The sequence below is a fragment of the Scyliorhinus canicula genome, unplaced genomic scaffold (assembly GCF_902713615.1).
Source record: "Scyliorhinus canicula unplaced genomic scaffold, sScyCan1.1, whole genome shotgun sequence".
Taxonomy (NCBI): Eukaryota; Metazoa; Chordata; class Chondrichthyes; order Carcharhiniformes; family Scyliorhinidae; genus Scyliorhinus; species Scyliorhinus canicula.
In genome coordinates, this window is record NW_024056013.1 from 343,014 (window position 1) to 362,473 (window position 19,460).

At 45.2% G+C, this 19,460-nt stretch overlaps 1 protein-coding gene across 1 annotated transcript in view; it reads right to left on the minus strand.

The window, feature by feature from the left end:
• Positions 1–18,696, minus strand: part of LOC119961523 (zinc finger protein 135-like) — a gene marked incomplete at its 5' end in the record, with an annotated part of 205,265 nt that extends 186,569 nt beyond the window's left edge. The window contains one exon of the mRNA XM_038788856.1: positions 17,978–18,696. Within this exon, the coding sequence (XP_038644784.1) occupies positions 17,978–18,696 (719 nt within the window). The remainder of the gene's footprint in view (positions 1–17,977) is intronic.
• Positions 18,697–19,460: the final 764 nt, after the last annotated feature.

The following is a 19,460-nucleotide window of genomic DNA, read 5'->3' on the forward strand; positions in this document are numbered from 1 at the left end:
CTACGACTTGGGGCTGCTCCCCCTCCCCCTTAAGGACCCGGAAAACACGATCAGAGACATCACTTACCCTTGCACCTGGGAGGCAACATACCAAACGTGAGTCTCTCTCGCTCCCACAAAATCTCCTATCTGTGCCCCTGACTATTGAGTCCCCAATTACTAATGTTCTACTCCTTTCCCCCCTTCCCTTCTGAGCAACAGGGACAGACTCCGTGCCAGAGGCCCGTACCCCATGGCTTACCCCTGGTAAGTCGTCCCCCCCACAAGTATCCAAAACGGTATACTTGTTACTCAGGGGAACGACCGCAGGGGGTCCCTGCACTGACTGTTTCTTCCCAGTCCCTCTTACAGTTACCCATCTATCTCCAGTCTTTGGTGTAACTACTTCCCTGAAGCTCCTATCTATGACCCCCTCTGCCTCCCGAATGATCCGAAGTTCATCCAGCTCAAGCTCCAGGTCCCTAACACGGTTTTTGAGGAGCTGGAGTTGGGTGCACTTCCCACAGATGAAATCAGCAGGGACACTGACGGCGTCCCTCACCTCAAACATTCTGCAGGAGGAGCATTGTACTGCCTTCCCTGACATCACCTCTAGATTTAAAAAAAAACAAGAAAAAGAAAAACTCTTCAGGAAGGATATGAAGGTTCTTGGAGAAGGTGCAGAGAATTGCCAGAATGGTTCCAGCAAAGGAGGTTGAGGGGAGATTTGATTCAGGTCCACAAGATTATGCGAGGTTTCCATCGGGTGGACAAAGAAACTCTGTTTCCATTCACTGATCGTACAAGCACTAGGGACACAGATTTAAAGTTTTGGGTAAAAGCTGGATTGATCTATATAAGATCCTGAGGGGTCTTGACAAGTTTGATGTGGAGAGGATGTTTCCTCTTGTGGGAGAATCGAGAACGAGGGTATCACTGTTGCAAAATAAGGAGTCACCCATTTCAGATGGAGATGAGGATTTTTTATTCTCGAGGGTTGTAAAACTTTGGAAATCACGTCCTTAAAAGGCAGTAGGAGCAGAGTCCTTGAATCTTTTTAAGGCAGAACTGGATAGATTCTTGATGAGCAAGGGGGTGAAAGGTCATCAGGGTAGGCAGGAATGTGGAACTGAGGTTAGAATGAGGTCAGCCGCAATCTTATTGAATGCTGAGTAGGCTCGAGGGGCCGAGTGGCCTGATCCTAGTTTGTATGTAAAAGGTACAGGAGATATGAGGTGATATGAGATATGTTTTTACACAGTGACCGGCAAAGACCTGAAACTTGCTGCCTATCAGGGAGTTTGAAAATAGACACAATGAATGATTTGATTTGTAAAGGAAATTGGATTTGAGGGAAATAAACCTGCGAGGATACAGGGATGGAGCAGGACAATGGCACTGACTGGATTGCTGCAGTGAGCTAGCATGGGCTCAATGGGCCGAATGCCATTCTCTGTGCCATCATGTCTCTGACTCGTTTGTGTCATCTAGTTTTGTAATTTAACCCCAGAGGGTTCAGATATCACTCAGGTAAATCTGTGCTACACTCCCTCCGAGGCCATTCTATCCTTCCTCAGGTTTGTTGCCGGGAACTGAACACAGTTCTCCAGGTTTGGTCTAACCAGGGTTTGTGAATCTCGGGGCTTTTCCAGTCACACTGAGACCTGAAATCTTCCCTCACAGACAGAACAGACAAACCTTTTACCTTCCACACCCAGATGCTGCTGATACTCAGGTTCTGATGAATCGAGTGACTCTGTCAGATCGCGATGTGACGTTTGGTTTGCGTTTCCCGTCTGTTAAACCTCCTCTTCCAGTATCCTGTAAATTTACAGAAACCTCACTGTCAGTTTAGGATAGAAATTCACAACATTCACTCCTCGCCAACTTTGATTAAATGTATTCCTGGAGGTTTGATCACATGACCTGCCCCCCTCCTCCAGCCATTAATCGGTCGACACATCCATCCTTGTGACACACTGCCTTCTTCGGCCAATTGGGAAGCAAAAGGACTCATTACCTTACAGGACAGTGATTGACCGTCAGCCAAACAACCTTTATCCCATTTTCAATATCTGAAGAGAAATATTCAAAAATCTTCTTTACTGTCCCAATGATTTTCTCGACACCCAGGTATGAATCTCACCAAGGCAGAAGGTAAAATTTGATTTCATTCAAAGTTTACTGATGACAATGGAACCATTGTCGATTGTTGCAAAGACCCATCAGGTTCACTCCTGTCCTTCAGTGAAGGAAATCTTCTATCCTTACCTGGTCTGGCCTACATGTGATTCCAGATCCACAGTCAGCTGGTTGACTCTTAAAATGCTCTGAGATGCACTCAGTTCAAGGGTAATTAGGGCTGGGCATTGAATGCTGGCCCAGCCAGCGACACCCACATCCCGGGAATGAACAGAAAAAAAAATCTGCCATCCTTACCTGGTCTGGCCGACACGATTCCAAACCACAGCAATGTGGTTGACTCTTTAAATGCCCTGTGAGATGGCCGAGCCAGCCACTCGGTTTGAGGGAAATTAGGGATGGGCAATAAATGTTGGCCCAGCCAGTGACTCCCACAAATGAATAAAATAAAATCCTGGAGACTCCAGTCAGTCAATCTGGGAAAGTTGGCAACCGGTCCAGGCTCACAGCGCATGCGCCCTGCGGCACCTTGTCCTCTGTAAAGATGGCGGCCGGTAACCCGGGCCTGTCACCGCTCAGCTCTCACTCTGTTCAGTGCCCGTTAAGACCGCACCGTTAACATTTTACTCGGGAGTTGAAGCCTCCTCAGGGTTTTTCTGAAGCCTCCCCAAGTCACTCCGCAGCTTCTATTGCTTCCCGGCTACCCACCGGCTCCATTTCTTTGCACACATGAAGTGTGTGAGTGATCTCCCTCTGAACTGCACATTAGATTAATTAATGACTAACTCATATTTATTCTTATCCAGTGTAAACATCTTCCACTTGTCTATCATATCAAACCTTTTCATAATCTTGCAGGATTAGGTCATCCTTCATTCCCTTTTCCAAAGAAAAGGTGATGCCCTGTCCAATCTTTCTTGCTGCTGGGTATAACCTGCCAGTTCAGGCATAATTCAAATATCTTTTCCTGCATCTTCTCCAGTCCTTCGAGATCCATTTTACAATATGGAGACTTTAACTAATCTGAGCAGCAAACTCACCGTTGTCCACAAATGCCTGTATGTTGCAGCATTTTAGTCATTTTACTGTTAGCTGAATGTAAGATGGGACAGAACAAGATCCAACGAGCCAGTCTGTAACACTGCAGAGCATCTACAAACTTGCCTCTTCCACTTACTGCTAAACTCTTAACCTGTCAGCTGTGGCATTAAGAAAATGTTCAGAGAAAGACTGGATTTCAGCTCGGTGACACTGGGCCAGACTAAATTAGTTCACAGGATTGTTGAGCTAATGTATCCATATCATAAAATGGATCTGGAAGGACTGGGGAAGATACAGGAAAGTATATCAGAATGACGCCTGAACGGGCAGGTTACAGCCAGCAAGAAATGCAGTGGCTCGAGGATCCATATAGGCTCCCCCCGCTTCCATTTCATGTGTTCTTATGAACATCACTGTAAACCATTTCCATGCAGAAACAACAGATGGAACAAACACCAGTTCATCGCCTTCCTTCCCATATTCCAGGATTCCAAACACACTTTCCAGGTGACCGTGATTTATTTGTACTTCTTGCCATCCAGTGTTGTGTATTCACTGCTCATGATTTGGTCTCCCCTACACTGAGGAGATTAAATCTGGATTGGGTGACTGTGGAGCATCACCATTCAGTCTGCAAACATAATCCTGAGCTTCTGATCATTTTAACATTTTAATTCCCTACCCCACTCCCACTCTGTCCACAACCTCCTGCACTGCTCCAATAAAGCTCAAAGGAAACTCGAGGAACAGAACCTCCATACGGACATTGACCCAGGGCCAGGTTTCAAACTCGGGTCCTCAGTACCGTAGTTTTGTAAACTCTTTTTACGGGACAATAGAAGGTTTGTATTCGGTAAATTGAGACTAAATATTGCATCAAGGTCGGACAGAAGTCAGTTGATTCCTCAGACCCTGAATATCATCATTCGAATGTGGAAGGAGAAATGTTTCTCTGTTCTCAATGAGAAAAGATTTCAAACATCAGTGTGACTGGAAAAGCCCGAGACTCACACAACACACACCCAAGTGAGAGTGTTCCAGTGAACTGACTGTGGAAACATCAGTGTGACTGGAAAAGCACTGAGACTCACACAACACACACCCGAGTGCGAGTGTTCCAGTGAACTGACTGTGGAAAGAGCTTTAACCAGTTACACAGTGGGGAGGCAGTGGTGTAGTGGTATCGTCGCTGGACTAGCCATCCATAAACCCAGGATAATGATCTGGGGACCTGGGTTTGAATCCTACTACCACAGGTGATGGAATTTAAACTCAATAAAATTTCTGGAATTAAAAGTCTATGAAACCAGCTGGTTCACTAATGTACTTTTGGGAGGGAAATCTGCCGTCCTTACCCAGTCTGGCCTACATGTGACTCCAGACCCATAGCAATGTGGTTGACTCTTACCAGCCCTCAAGGGCAATTAGGGATGGGCAATAAATGCTGGCACAGCCTGCGACGCCCACGTCCAATGCATTAAAAAAATTGTTTCACTAATTGTAACTCAATTAATGATCACCACTTATTTAATCATCTGCTGCAGATTTTTAGCTAATTAATACAGTAATTTTTAATGAATACAGGGCACCATATGGCGCAGTGGTTAGCACTGGGACTGCGGCACCGAGGGCTCAGGTTCGAATCCCGGCCCTGGATCACTGTCCGTGTGGAGTTTGCACATTTTCCCCATGTCTGCGTGGATTTCAACCCCACAACACAAAATTGTGCACGTTAGGCGGATTGGCCATGTTAAATTGCCCCTTAATTTGGAAAAAAAATAATCGGGTACTCTAAATTTATACAAATAAAAGATAAATTGCCTGATCAAGGATGAGGTTCTGTTTCTCAAGTTTCCTTTGAGCTTTATTGGAGCAGTACTCTAAATTTATATGGAAAAAATACTTTTCACTGTACCTCACTGAGCCTTCTTCAAAATTCTTCATTCATGGGAGGTGGGCGTCACTGGCTGGACGAGCATTTACTGCTCATTCCAATTACCCTTGAACTGCGTGTCTTGTGAGGCTATTTCAGAGGGCACTTACAAATCAACCATGACATTGCTGTGGATCTGGAGTAATGTGTAGGCCAGACCACGTAAGGAGAGCAGAATTCCTGAAGGACACGACGGGTTTTTACAACAATCGACAAAGTCACCGTTAGACATGTACTTTGAGACTTTTATTCAATTTCAATATCTATCATAGGCAGATTGGATCCCAGATCATTAACCTGGGTCTCTGGATTACTAGCCCAGTAACAATACCATTACTCTACTGCCTGGCCCACACAGTCTTGGCAGAATATGATGTCCAGTAACTTCACAAAATTATGGAGTAATTTACTTTTTCAATCAAATTCTGATATCTCTGCAGTTTCTGGAAACATTTTGGTTGAAGGTGTTATTTTAAAAAATAAAGATCTAGCCTTTGCAATATAATTACCGAATACACCAATTCACTAATGATAATTAATGTTCACTACTGAATAATCATCAATGTAATTATTGTTTTATGGTATGAAATCAATACATGGTTAATATAGAAAAGGTACAGAAGGTGAAATGGCTGCAGGAAGCCACGTGTTAGAGGTATAAAAGTGTTTTTTGCTATGAAATCAATGCATAGTTAATATAGAAAAGGTACAGAAGGGGAAATGGCTGCAGGAAGCCACGTGTTAGAGGTATAAAAGGGCTTCCTTGACCTTGTTACCAATGACAGTGAATACACTATGAAAATAACAATTTTAAAACTAAATGTGATTACACATGCGTACTTACAGCTTCTTACATTACATCAGTGAATATGTTTCAAAAGTACTTCATTGGCTTTAAAAGACTTCAGAGGGTTCAGTGGCAGTGAAAGGTTTTATAGAAATGTACATTTATTCAAGTAGCCCGCAAACTAGGCTATACCCCTATCTCTGTGAGACTTAATTACCTGCAAATGCTCGCATTCAAAGCATTGTTTCCATCTTTGACTATATATATGTTTCTAGAACATACCTCTTCATTCACCTGATGAAGGAGCAGTGCTCCGAAAGCTAGTGATTTGAAGCTGTTGGACTTTAACCTGGTGTTGTAAGACTTCTATTCTGACAAGTGTGAGGTTGTCCATTTTGGAAGGACAAATATGAATGCGGAATACAGGGTTAACGGAAGGGTTCTTGGCACTGTGGAGGAACAGAGAGATCTTGGGGTTTATGTTCATAGATGTTTGAAAGTTGCCACTCAAGTGGATGGAGCTGTAAAGAAGGCCTATGGTGTGCTAGCGTTCATTTGCAGAGGGATTGAATTTAAGAGCTGTGAGGTGATGATGCAGCTGTACAAAACCTTGGTAAGGCCACATTTGGAGTATTATGTGCAGTTCTGGTCACCTCGTTTTACGAGGGATGTAGAAGCTTTGGAAAAGGTGCAAGGGAGATTTACCAGGATGTTGCCTGGAATGGAGAGTAGGTCTTATGAGGAAAGGTTGAGGGTGCTAGGCTTTTTCTCATTGGAACGGAGAAGGATGAGGGATGACTTGATAGAGGTTTATAAGATGATCAGGGGAAGAGATAGAGTAGACAGTCAGAGACTTTTTCCCCGGGTGGAACAAACCATTACAAGGGGACATAAATTTAAGGCGAATGGTGGAAAATATAGGGGGGATGTCAGAGGTAGGTTCTTTACCCAGAGAGTAGTGGGGGCATGGAATGCACTGCCTGTGGAAGTAGTTGAGTCGGAAACATTAGGGACATTCAAGCGGCTATTGGAGAGGTACATGGATTATGGTAGAATAATGAAGTGTAGAATAATGAAGTGTAGATTAATTTGTTCTTAAGGGCAGCACAGTAGCATTGTGGATAGCACAATTGCTTCACAGCTCTAGGGTCCCAGGTTCGATTCCTGGCTTGGGTCACTGTCTGTGCGGAGTCTGCACATTCTCCCCGTGCGTGCGTGGGTTTCCTCCGGGTGCTCTGGTTTCCTCCCACAGTCCAAAGATGTGCAGGTTCAGTGGATTGGTCAAGATAAATTGCCCTCAAGTGTCAAAAATTGCCCTTAGTGTTGGGTGTGGTTACTGCATTATGGGGTTGGGTGGAGGTGTTGACCTCGGGTAGGGTGCTCTTTCCAAGAGCCGGTGCAGACTCGATGGGCCGCTTCTGCACTGTAAATTCTATGATAATCTAGAATTAATCTAGGACAAAGGTTGGGCACAGCATCGTGGGCCAAAGGGCCTATTCTGTGCTGTATGTTTCTATGTTCTATCTGTTGGATGAAGCTGAAGGGTTTGCTCCAACTCAGGGGGCGGTGCTGGAGGACTAACCGGGGGCGGCTGGTCCTCCAGCCAATCAGAGTGAATGGGAGGCGGAGCAAAGCCGGGACTCTCGCTCCGTACGCATGCGCCAGGCCACCCGGGCCTATCTCGGTGAAAAGGCCGAGCACCTTTCGCCGGTTCAACTGCAAATCCGAGATTCGTATTCGGGGTGACACGGAGTGTTTATGAAGCCTCCCGACCCATCCGCCGGCTCCATCCCTCCCTCATGACTCACCGAGCGGGATCTGACCAGGAATCTCCAGCCCACCGCCTGAATCCTGAACTGTACTCGGCACAGCGCATGCTCCACCTCACGTGGGAGACCGGGCTCAGACCCCGCCCCATATTCACTCCGATTGGTTGGAGGACCCGCTACAAACCACTCGGTCCTCCAGGCCCATCCCTCTCTTCCTATTGGATCAGAGCTGCCGTCAATCATTCCCACTGCATTGTGAGTTCAGGCATGCGCAGTGGCCATGCTGGACTCGGCCGGGAGGTTTCACTGAAGCTGTTTTGTGGCTTCACTACTTTAGTTTATGTCTGATGTTGATGTTCGTTTTTTTAATATGATTTTGTGAGTTTTGAGACCTGCACATTTATGATCATATGCAGGATTAAGCCAGCATCTGCCTTAGCATGATGCTGGGTGTGAAAAGAACTAAGCAAAAGAAAATAAAGTAAATAATGGATAAAACAAAAGAAGGGAGTGCTGCTAAAACAACGAGTGGAGCACAACCCAAATGGAACAAGAAAGGGAACAGAAACTTATCTAAAACCCGTCAAATTAGAGTCTGAAAATCGGGGTAGATAAGGCAATCCAACCCCTGCGGTGCCCACCGAGCACGGGAATCTTCCAGTGTGCCCATGGACACCGCATGCTCCCTCTCCAGGGACAGCCGGCCGCGAACAAGGCCTCGGAAGAGGGGCAGACTGTCGGGCTGGACGACCCCCTCTGGGACAGACAACATAAACGTGCTCTACGGTCTCCACCAGGCCGCAAAAGGAGCAGGTCTCTGGCAGAGCCGCGAAGTGGCAGGTTTCACTGAAACCCGGTGGAGGCTCCAAACCCCAATAAGAAGTTTCCGGGCCCGGGTTTGCATCGAGCGGGGGGACAGCTGCGGCCTGCTCCCGGTGACAGGCCTGAGTTAACCGCCGCCGTCTTTATAGAGGCTGCAAACCCGCAAAGGGGAAAACATCAAAGATAGAGTTTGTTGTGAAACCAATGGGATATTGTAAAACAGGAGATCAGGGTTACAGTCAACAACAACAACTTCTATTTATATAACACCTTTAACATCATAAATCATCCCAGTCAACTTCACAGGAACATTATAAAACAAAGTGAGACACCCAGACACAAAAGGAGATATTAGGACAGGTGACCAAAAACTTGGTCAAAGACGTGAGTTTTAAAGAGTCTGAAAGGAGGTAAGTGAGGTGGAGACAGGGAGGTTCAAGGAGGGAATTCAGTGCTTGGGGCCGAGGGAACTGAAAACTATGGCGGAGTAATTAGAATCGGGGGTGTGCAAGAGTCCAGGATCAGAGCTGTGCAGATATCTCAGGGGGTTGTGGAGCTGGAAGAGATGACAGACACAGGAAGAGACAAGTCCATGGAGGGATTTGAAAACAAGGGTGAGAATTGACTGGGAGCGAATGCACGTATCGGAGCACAGGGATCATAGGGGAAAGGAACTTGCTGTGAATTAAGACATGGATCGCAGACTTTTGGATGGCTTTAAGTTTCCAGAGGTAGACTGTGGGAGAGCAGCCAGGTGTGTAATGGAATTGTCGAATCGGGAGGTGAAGATGGTAAATTGCCTTAGTATCTAAAAAGGTTAGGGGGTTACAGGGATAAGTGGAGGTGTGGGTTTAGCTAGGGTGCTCTTTCCAAAGGCCAGTGCAGTTCAACGGGCCGAATGGCCTTCCGCACTGTAAATTCTATGAGGTCAGAAGCTCATATTGGGATCAAATGTGAAACCAAGTTTACAAAGAGACTGGCTAAGTCTCAGACTGTTGCCAGGGAGAGGGATAGAGTCGGTATGTCAGGAATGGAGATTGGTGCAGGGACCGAACAGTGGATTCAGTCTTCTCCATATTTGATTGAAGATATTTAGTCAACAGGAAGAGAACCAGAATGGGCCCTGAGTCTGATATCTGGTATAACTTAGTTCAAGAGGGAGAGGTTAAACAAAGGAAACCCTGGAAGATTTGGAGAAACAACCTTTGCGATTGCTCATCAAATCTCCACACAGTCAGTTCTGGACACAAGGTTAACATTTGTTATTCTGTCTGCTCAGTCAGGATGATTCAGATTAAAGTCTGTCACAAGTCATGAATGAAATGAAATTAAAATGAAAATTGCTTATTGTCACAAGTAGGCTTCAAATGAAGTTACTGTGAAAAGCTCCTAGTTGCCACATTCCAGCGCCTGTTCGGGGAGGCTCGTACAGGAATGAAGTGACTTATAAAGCATATTCTTACCTCTAATTATATAACTTTGGTAAAAAGATACAAAAATAATGATCTAATACTTTATTTGGATTTCAGCCCAGGGAGGAGGGAGAGTGTGTGGGACGGGGATTTACAGCTTTGGGGAAAGAAGAGAGAAAAACTGTTCCCCAGAAACTGGAATTGTCTGTTCTGAATTTCTATCTTGTACTGATAGTGTGGCCTTTGTAAACTCCTTTTCCAGGGCATTAGGAGAGGATTTTCAGACAGGAAACAAACCAAATATCACATTAAGATCCGGCAGTATCACTTAATTAATCAGGACCTGAATATCCTCAGACTATGAATGTGGAATGAAAAATGTTTGTTCTGTTTGTGGGAAAATATTTCAAACATATGTGTGACTAGAAAAGCACTAAGACACACACACACACCTGAGTGAGTGTGTTCCAGTGGACGGACTGTGGAAAGCGCTTTAACCAGTTACAGCCTGAAAAACACACCATTCACTAAGGGAAGAAACCATACACGTGTTCTGTGTGAGGACAGAGCTTCACTTGATTGTCTAAAGTGGAAATGCACAAAGACACTGACTCCATGGAGACACTGTGGAAACATGTGGAAGTTGGATGTTCAACAGTTTAATGAGAATCGAGCCAAAGGAGCAAAGGGTAAGTATCAGAGACAAGATGAGCTCTGAGAGAGCATGATGGGAGATAGCAGGAAAAGAGGAGAAAGATGTGAGTTCAGAATTTGGACAAAAATTTCGAGGCAGTTTTACTGAGTGGTTTCGTGCAAGAGGAGCAGCAGAATCAGCTGGTTGGATTGGTTCAATGGGTCGGGTTTTCCAGTCCTTCCTGCTGGCTGGATCTTCCACAGATCTCTCGGACTGCTGTTCCGGTTCACTGGTTGTCTCATTGGGTTCGCTGTAGGCCTCCTGGGGTCTGTGGAAGAACTCCCAGAGCCTCATTTGCCTGATGAATTCCCTGGAGCGGAAAAACTACGACATCACCTTCGCAGCCTTCAACACATCATTGATGAAAATGAACATCTTGCCAAAGCCATCCCCACACCCCCACTACTTGCCTTCAAACAACCACGCAACTTCGAACAGACCATTGTAAATTACCCAGCCTTCAGGAGAACAGCGACCACGACACCACACAACCCTGCCATGGCAACCTCTGCAAGATGTGCCCAATCATCAACATGGGTACCACCATGACACGCGGGAACACCACCCACCGGATACGCGGTACATACTCGTGGTGACTCGGCCAACGTTGTCAACCTCATACACTGCAGGAAAGGATATGCCAAGGCGTGGTACGTTGGCGAGACCATGCAGACGCTGAAAGAAGTTACTGTGAAAATCCCCTAGTTGCCACATTCTGGCGACTGTTTGGGTAAGCTGGTACAGGAATTGAACCCACGCTGCTGGCCTTGTTCTGCATCACAAACCAGCTGTCTAGCCCACTGAGCTAAACCACTGCATGACAATCAGCAGGCAGGAATGTTCTCTTCCAATCGGGGAACACTTCAGCAGCCAAAGGCAATCAGCCTCTGATCTTCGAGTAAGCGTTCTTCAAGGCAGCCTTCAGGACGCATGGCAATGCAGAATCGCTGAGCAGAAACTGATAGCCAAGTTCCACACACATGACTAGGGCCTCAACCGGGACCTTGGATTCATGTCGCATTACATTCACCCCCCCACTATCTGTCCTGCTCTCACGAAATCCGACCAACTGTCCTGGCTTGAGACAATTCACCCCTCATTAACCTGTGATTATCCCTCTCTCCAGTCGCACCATCTGGACCTGTAAAGACTTAATTACCTGCAAAGACTCGCATTCAAAGTACCATCTCGCATCATTGAATTTTTCTATATGTGTTTGTGGAACCTACCTCTTCATTTACCTGTGGAAGGAGCTGCGCTCCGAAAGGTAGTGATTCCAAACCTGTTGGACTTTAACCTGGTGTTGGAAGACTCCTTTCCGTGCCTACCCCAGTCCGACGCCAGCATCGCCACACCATATATAGGAAGCATTTAGGGTGGCATTTGACACAGTTGTTAGCATTGCAGCCTCACGGCGCTGAGGACCTGGGTTTGTATCCCAGCCCTGGGTTACTGTCAGTGTGGAGTTTGCACATTCTCCACGTGTCTGCATGGGTTTCCCCCACAACCCAAAGATGTGCAAGTTAGGTGGATTGGCCACGCTAAATTGCCCCCCCAGCTTTTGAACAATGTCAAACATAGTTAAATGGGAGTGAATTGAGAATTATCTGTCGCTTATATTTGACCCCTGTGTTTTGGTGTGAAACGTTCTGCAGCCGAAATCCCGTTCATGTATAAGAAAGGAGGGGTGACAGCAAATCCGTACTGAGCCTGGATTTTCTCATCTCCCTCAGTGACTTTTCCTGTTTCTCCATCATGAAGGCCGAATTTTTCAAAAATATAGTTCAGTTAAATCTCTGCCATTTCCCCCAATTCATGTCTGTCTATTTGAGGACACATTACCATTCGACTGTTCTATGTTCAATTTGTTTTGGGTGGTGATTAAAATATAAACTACGTCTACAAAGTCATTAAATTATTTTGTGAACTGAGCAAACTGCCAAGATCCGCACTTTGTTTTTTCATGTATGGAACAATCTGTCTGGACTGTGCGCAGAACAATACTTTTCACTGTACCTCGGTACCCGTGACACTAAATCAAATCCAATCAAAGAGACAGTTTCTTACTCGTCTTCAGGTTGAACAATGAGCCGCCTTAAACATTATTAATTCATGGGAGGTGGGGGTCACTGGCTGGGCCAGCATTTACTGCTCATTCCAATTACCCTTGAACTGTGTGTCTTGTGAGGCTATTTCAGGAGGCAATTTCAAGTCAAACACAACATTGCTGTGGATCTGGAGTCACGTGTAGGCTAGGCCACATAAGGAGAGCAGATTTCCAAAAGGACATTTGTGAACCAGACGGGTTTTTACAACAATCCACAATGTCATCATTACCTTTGAATTTGAGACTTTTATTCAATTTCAATATCTGTCACAGGCAGATTCGATCCCAGATCCCCAGAGCATTAACCTGGGTCTCTGGATTACTCGCCCAGTAACAATACCATTACTCCACTGCCTGGCCCACACAGTCTTAGCAGAATATGATGTCTTGTAACTTCACAAAATTATAAATTAATTTATTTTTTCAAACAAATTCAGATAGCTCTGCAGTTTCTGGAAACATTTTGGTTGATCGTATTATTTTTTGAAATAAAGATCTAGTCTTTACAATATAATTACCCAATACACCAATTCACTAATGATGATCAATGTTCACTACTGAATAATCATTAATTTAATTATTATTTTTTTGCAATGAAATCAATACATAGCTAATACTGTATAGAAAAGGTACAGAAGGTGAAATGGCTGCAGGAAGCCACATGTTCGAGGTATCAAAGGGCTTTCTTGACCTTGTTACCAATGACAGTGAATACACTATGAAAATAACAATTTTAAAACTAAATGTGATTACACATGCGTACTTACAGCTTCCTACATTACAAGAATGAATATGTTTCAAAAGTACTCCATTGGCTTTAAAACACATTAGAAGGTCAAATGGGAGTAAGGTTTTACAGAAATGTACATTTGTTCTAATTGTTCACAAATTAGGATGTATTACACTCAGTGTCCTCACCAGAATCATTGATAAAAGATTGGAGTCTTAATTTTGTGTAATAACCACGGTGTTGACACCATTTTGAATACTCTGTGAAACTCCAGACACACCATATGCAATTATTTGTTGTAAAACACAGCGAGTTGTTGTGATTTGGAATGCACTGTCCATAAATGGTGCTGGAATCTGATTGGACTGGAACATCCAAAAGGGAATTTGGTGCATTCTGGAAAAGAAAACAAAATCGTCGAACTATGGGATTAAATGGGTCGCTCTACAAAGAGCTGGCATGGGAAAAATGGGCCAAATAGACTCCTCTGCGCTCTAGCTGCCTTGTGTACATGTAAAGCGAGTGGTAACAACCTGGAATCTACTGCCTATGAGGGTCGGAGATGCAGAGATTTTTTTTCTTTTTTAAAATAAATTTAGGGTACCCAATTATTGTTTTTTTCCAATTAAGGGCCAATTTAGCGTGGCCAATCCACCTATCCTGCACATCTTTTGGGTTGTGGAGGTGAAACCCACGCAGACATGGGGAGAATGTGCAAACTCCACACGGACAGTAACCCAGGACCGGGATTTGAACCCGGGTCCACAGCACCGCAGTCCCAGTGCTATCCACTGCACCACATGCCGCCCTGGAGATGCAGAGATGATGGAATGATTTCAATGGGAAATTGGACAGGCACTGAGAGAAATAAACACACAGGGATTCGGGGAATGGGGCAATGGACAGACTGGCTTCCTCCACAGGGAGCCGACACGGTCCCAAAGGGCTGAATGGCTCCATTCCCCAACATCCAGATGCTGTGATCTCAGGAGAGAAATTCAGCTGCTCCAGTCACTCCAACTAACTGGAGTCCCTCATCTCTGGTGCCATTCTCGTTAATGTCCTCTACACCCTAACTTAGAATTTCACATCTTTCCTAAAGTGTGGGGCCCATATCTAGGGTTCCATAGGGGATAGAATTGAAAAGCACGGAGGAAATGTTCAACTTGTTCAGAACCAGGGTTAGACTACACTGGGAGCACTGACAACATTGGCGATCTCCATTTAGAAAAAGGAAATAGAGGCACTGGATAAGGTGGAACAAAGATTCATAATATACAGAACTGAGAGCATTTAACACTCAGGAAAGGCTGGGGCTGCTTTTTTCTGGAAAAGATAAGACTGATGGGTGACCTGATGGAAGTCTTTCAGATTATGAAGGGATTCAATAATCCAAGAGGAATTTCAGTAGAAACCTCTTTACCCAGCGAGTGGTGAGAATGTGGAGCTCGTTACCACAGCGAGTGGTTGAGGTGAACAGCGTGAATCCATTGAACGTAAAGCTAGATACATACATGAGGGGATGTATGTCTGTATCGGTTGATGGGGGAGGCTCATGCGGAGCATAAATACTGACACAGACCATGGCTAACCTCAGCCGCTATGGGAATTTAACCTGTGCTGTTGGTGTCACTCAGCACAAACCAGCCATCCAGACAACTGAGCTAACCGATCCCCATGTAAATCTGTAATAAATCCTTAAATATCAGTGATTGCCTGTCTCCCACCATACTATTTAATGTAGTTTCCCAGTGCACCTCAGACAACTTGGCCCTCATACCCTGATAGTTTTCTTCAGTGAGAAGCACCAAAATAAATTAAACAAAAGAACCATGTAACCACCATAGCCCATGTTCATGGCAATGTGGCATGATTTTTGGGGTTTCCAAACAGAAATGGTAATGAAACATCTTCTAATCTCCAAACCCCCTTTCACTTTTTGATCCTTGTGAAATGTGAGACCAGGAATTTGCAAGAAGGCTCAGAGAGAATCAGCCCACTGGGGGAGAAGCCGTGAGACCAGCCAGTCCAGCAGAAAGAGACCCTCTGACCATCCCCATTGACCAACAGAATGAACAAAATGCAGTCCTGGGTGTAATTGAGAACAGAAACAATAACAGCAGAATCCAATCCCTGTAATCAGTTGTGAATTTGTTGGTGTCTCAGAAAGAGCGATGAATCCCTTCGCACATTGAGGGCAGCTGAACGGCCTGAACAAAAAGGAAAAGGCAGTGGAGTGGCAGTGCTGGTTAAAGAGGAAATTAATGCAATAGTGAGGAAGGATATTAGCTCCGACAATGTGGAATCTGTATGGGTAGAGCTGAGAAACACCAAGGTGGAAATAAATTAGTAAAGAAATCCCCAAACTGCAGTGGTGATGTTGGGAATGGCATAAAACAGGAAATTAGGCTGATTGTAAAAGTTTCTATCGGTATGTGAAGAGAAAAAGATTGGTGAAGACAAATGTAGGTTCCTTACAGTCAGAAACAGGGGAATGTATAATAGGCGACAAAGAAATGGCTGAGCAAATAAATACATACTTTGATTCTGTCTTCACAAATGAAGCCACAAATCAGATACCAGAAATGTTGGGGAACGCAGGATTTGGTGAGAGGGAGGAACTGAAGATCAATATTAGTAAAGAAATGGTGTTGGGGAAATTGATGGGATTGAAGGCTGATAAATCCCCAGGGCCTGATAATCTGCGATCAAAGTACTTCAGGCTCTCGAAATAGTGGATGCATTAGTGGTCATCTTCCAGGATTCCATAGACCCTGGAACAATTCCTGCAGACTGGAGGGTGGTTTATGAAATTCAACTATTTAAAAAGGATACAGAGAGAAAACAGGGAATTATAGACCAGTAAGCCTGACATCGGCAGTGGAGAAAATTTTAGAATCCATTATCAAAGATTTTAAAGCAAAGCACTTCGAAACCAGTGGCAGGATCGGACAGAGTCAGCATGGATTTGTGAAGAGGAAATCATGCTTGACAGATCTACTGAATTCTTCAAGGGTGTAATTGGTAGAGTTGATGAGGGGGAGCCAGTGGATGTGGTATATTTGGACTCTCAGATGGCTTTTGACAAAGTCCCGCACAAGAGATTAGCGTGTAAAATTAAAGCACATGAGATTAGGGGTAGTGTATTGAGATGGTCAGAAAACTGGTTCAAAAACTATTCACGTACCCTGCACATCATTGGTTTATGGGGGTGAGACCCACACAAACAGGGGGGAACTTCTCTCCACATGGACAGTGATCCAGGGCCAGGATTGAACCCTCGTCTTCAGCTCCGTGAGGGAGCAGTGCTAACCACTGTGTCACCCTATATATTAACAATTTAGATGAGGGAACAAAATGCAATATCTCCAAATTTGCAGATGACACCAAGTTGCTTGGGCCGGGAGGCGGAGGGGGGCTGTGAGGAGGATGCAGAGATCCTTCAGAGTGATTCGGACAAGTTGAGTGAGTGGGCAAATGAATGGCAGATGCAGTATAATTATGAGAAATGCGAGGTTATCCACTTTTGGGAGCACAAGCGAGAAGGCAGACTATTATCTGATTGGTCATGAATTAGAAGGGAATGTGCAACGAGATCTGGGTATCCTCATACAGCAGTCGCTAAAGGTAAACATGCAGCTACAGCAGGCGGTAAAGAAAGCAAATGATATGCTCGCCTTCATTGCGAGCGGATTCGAGTACAGAAGCGGCGATATCTTGCTGCAATTATACAGGGTCTTGGTGAGAATATTGTGAGCAGTTTTGGTCTCCGAATCTGAGGAAGGATGTTCTTGCTCAAGAGGGATCACAGCGCAGGTTTTCCAAGCTGATTCCTAGCATGGTGGGACAGTTGCATGAGAGACTGGATCAGTTAGGTTTGTATTTGCTGGCATTGACAAGAATGAAAGGGGGGGGGGGGAGAAATCTCATTGAAACCTATAATATTCTAACAGGACTTGACAGGGTAGATGCAGGAAAGATTTTCACGATGGTGGGCGTGTACAGAACCAGAGGTCACAATCTGAGGATACGGGGGAGACCATTTAGGACATACATTTTTAAAAAAATTTAAAGTACCCAATTAATCTTTTCCAATTAAGGGGCAATTTAGCGTGGCCAATCCACCTAACCTGCACATCTTTGGATTGTGGGGGCAAAACCCACACAGACATGGGGAGAATATGCAAACTCTACATGGACAATGACCCAGAGCCGGGATCAAACCTGGGACCTCGGCGCCGTGAGGCAGCAGGGCTAACCCACTGTGCCACCGTGCTGCCCCAGTTTAGGACAGAGATGAGGAGAGATTTCTTCATCCAGAGAGTGGTGAGTCTGTGGAATTTGTTACCACAGGAAATAGTTGAGGCCAATACATTGTATGTTTTCAAGAAACATTTAGATATAGCACTTTGGGCGAAGGGGATCAAAGGATATGGAGGGGAAAGCGGGATTTGGCTATTGAGTTGAATGATAAGCCATGACCATAATGAATGGCAGAGCAGGCGCAAAGGGCCAAATGATCTATTCCTGCTCCTATTTTCCATGTAATCCCTGCCCACACTGCCAGCAGGTGAATGGTCTCTCCCCAGTGTGAACTCGCTGATGTCTCTGCAGACTGGATAACTGAGGGAATTCCTTCCCACACTGAGAGCAGGTGAATAGTCTCTCCCCAGTGTGAACTCGCTGATGTTTCCGCAGGTTGGATGAATGGCTTAATCCCTTCCCACACTGAGAGCAAATGTATGGCCTCTCCCCAGTGTGAACTCGCTGGTGTGTCTGCAGGTTGGATGCTTGAGTGAATCCCTTCCCACACTGAGAGCAGGTGAATGGCTTCTCCCCAGTGTGAATTCGCTGATGTTTCCGCAGGGTGGATGAATCAATAAATCCCTTCCCACACTGAGAGCAGGTGAATGGTCTCTCCCCAGTGTGAACTCGCTGGTGTGACTGCAGGGTGGATAACTGAGTGAATCCCTTCCCACATTGAGAGCAGGTGAATGGTCTCTCCCCAGTGTGAATTCGCTGATGTTTCCACAGGGTAGATGAATCAATAAATCCCTTCCCGCACTGAGAGCAGGTGAATGGCCTCTCCCCAGTGTGAACTCGCTGGTGTTTCTGCAGGTTGGATGCTTGAGTGAATTCCTTCCCACACTTGGAGCAGGTGAATGGCCTCTCCCCAGTGTGAACTCGCTGGTGTTTCCGCAGGGTGGATAAATCAATAAATCCCTTCCCACACTGAGAGCAGGTGAATGGCCTCTCCCCAGTGTGACTGCGTTGATGAATTTCCAGCTGAGATGGGACTCTGAATCCCTTCCCACAGTCCCCACATTTCCACGGTTTCTCCATGTTTTGGGTCTCCTCGTGTCTCTCCAGATTGGACAATCAGTGGAAGCTTTGTCTACACACAGAACATGTGCACTGTGTCTCCTCACTGTGAAAGACGTGATATTTTTTCAGGCTGTGTAATAGTTGAAACTCTTTACACAGTCAGTTCACTGGAACACTCTCACTCGGGTGTGTGTTGTGGGTGTCTCGGTGCTTTTCCAGTCACATTCACATTTAAATCTTTTGAAGCCGACAGATTGGACAAACATTTCTCCTTCTCGCCGATGATATTCAGAACCCAATGATATTCAGTTCAGAATTAATCGAGAGAGTTTGTCACATCGAGACGTGATGTTTGAGATTTCTGTCTATAATTCCTCCTCTTCCAACATCCTTTAAATTCACAAAAGTCATCAGTTAGTACAGAATAGAAATTAACAGGAGCATCATTGCAATGTAAGCCTACCTGTGACAATCAAGATCATTATTATTAAAATTCAGGACAATTCTAGTTCTTATGGAACATAATTTTCTCTCGTTCTTCAAAAGCTGTAAATCTCCATCCCCCCCTCCATTCTCACTCTGCTGTATCTACTATTCACCCTCACAATTCTCCTGAAGGTGCTGATTCATGTTGATTGACAGATCCAAGCTCAGCTCAATGCTTCCTGACCAGGACACGGAGATTAGAATAGGAGCAAGAGTCGGCCATTCGGCCCACT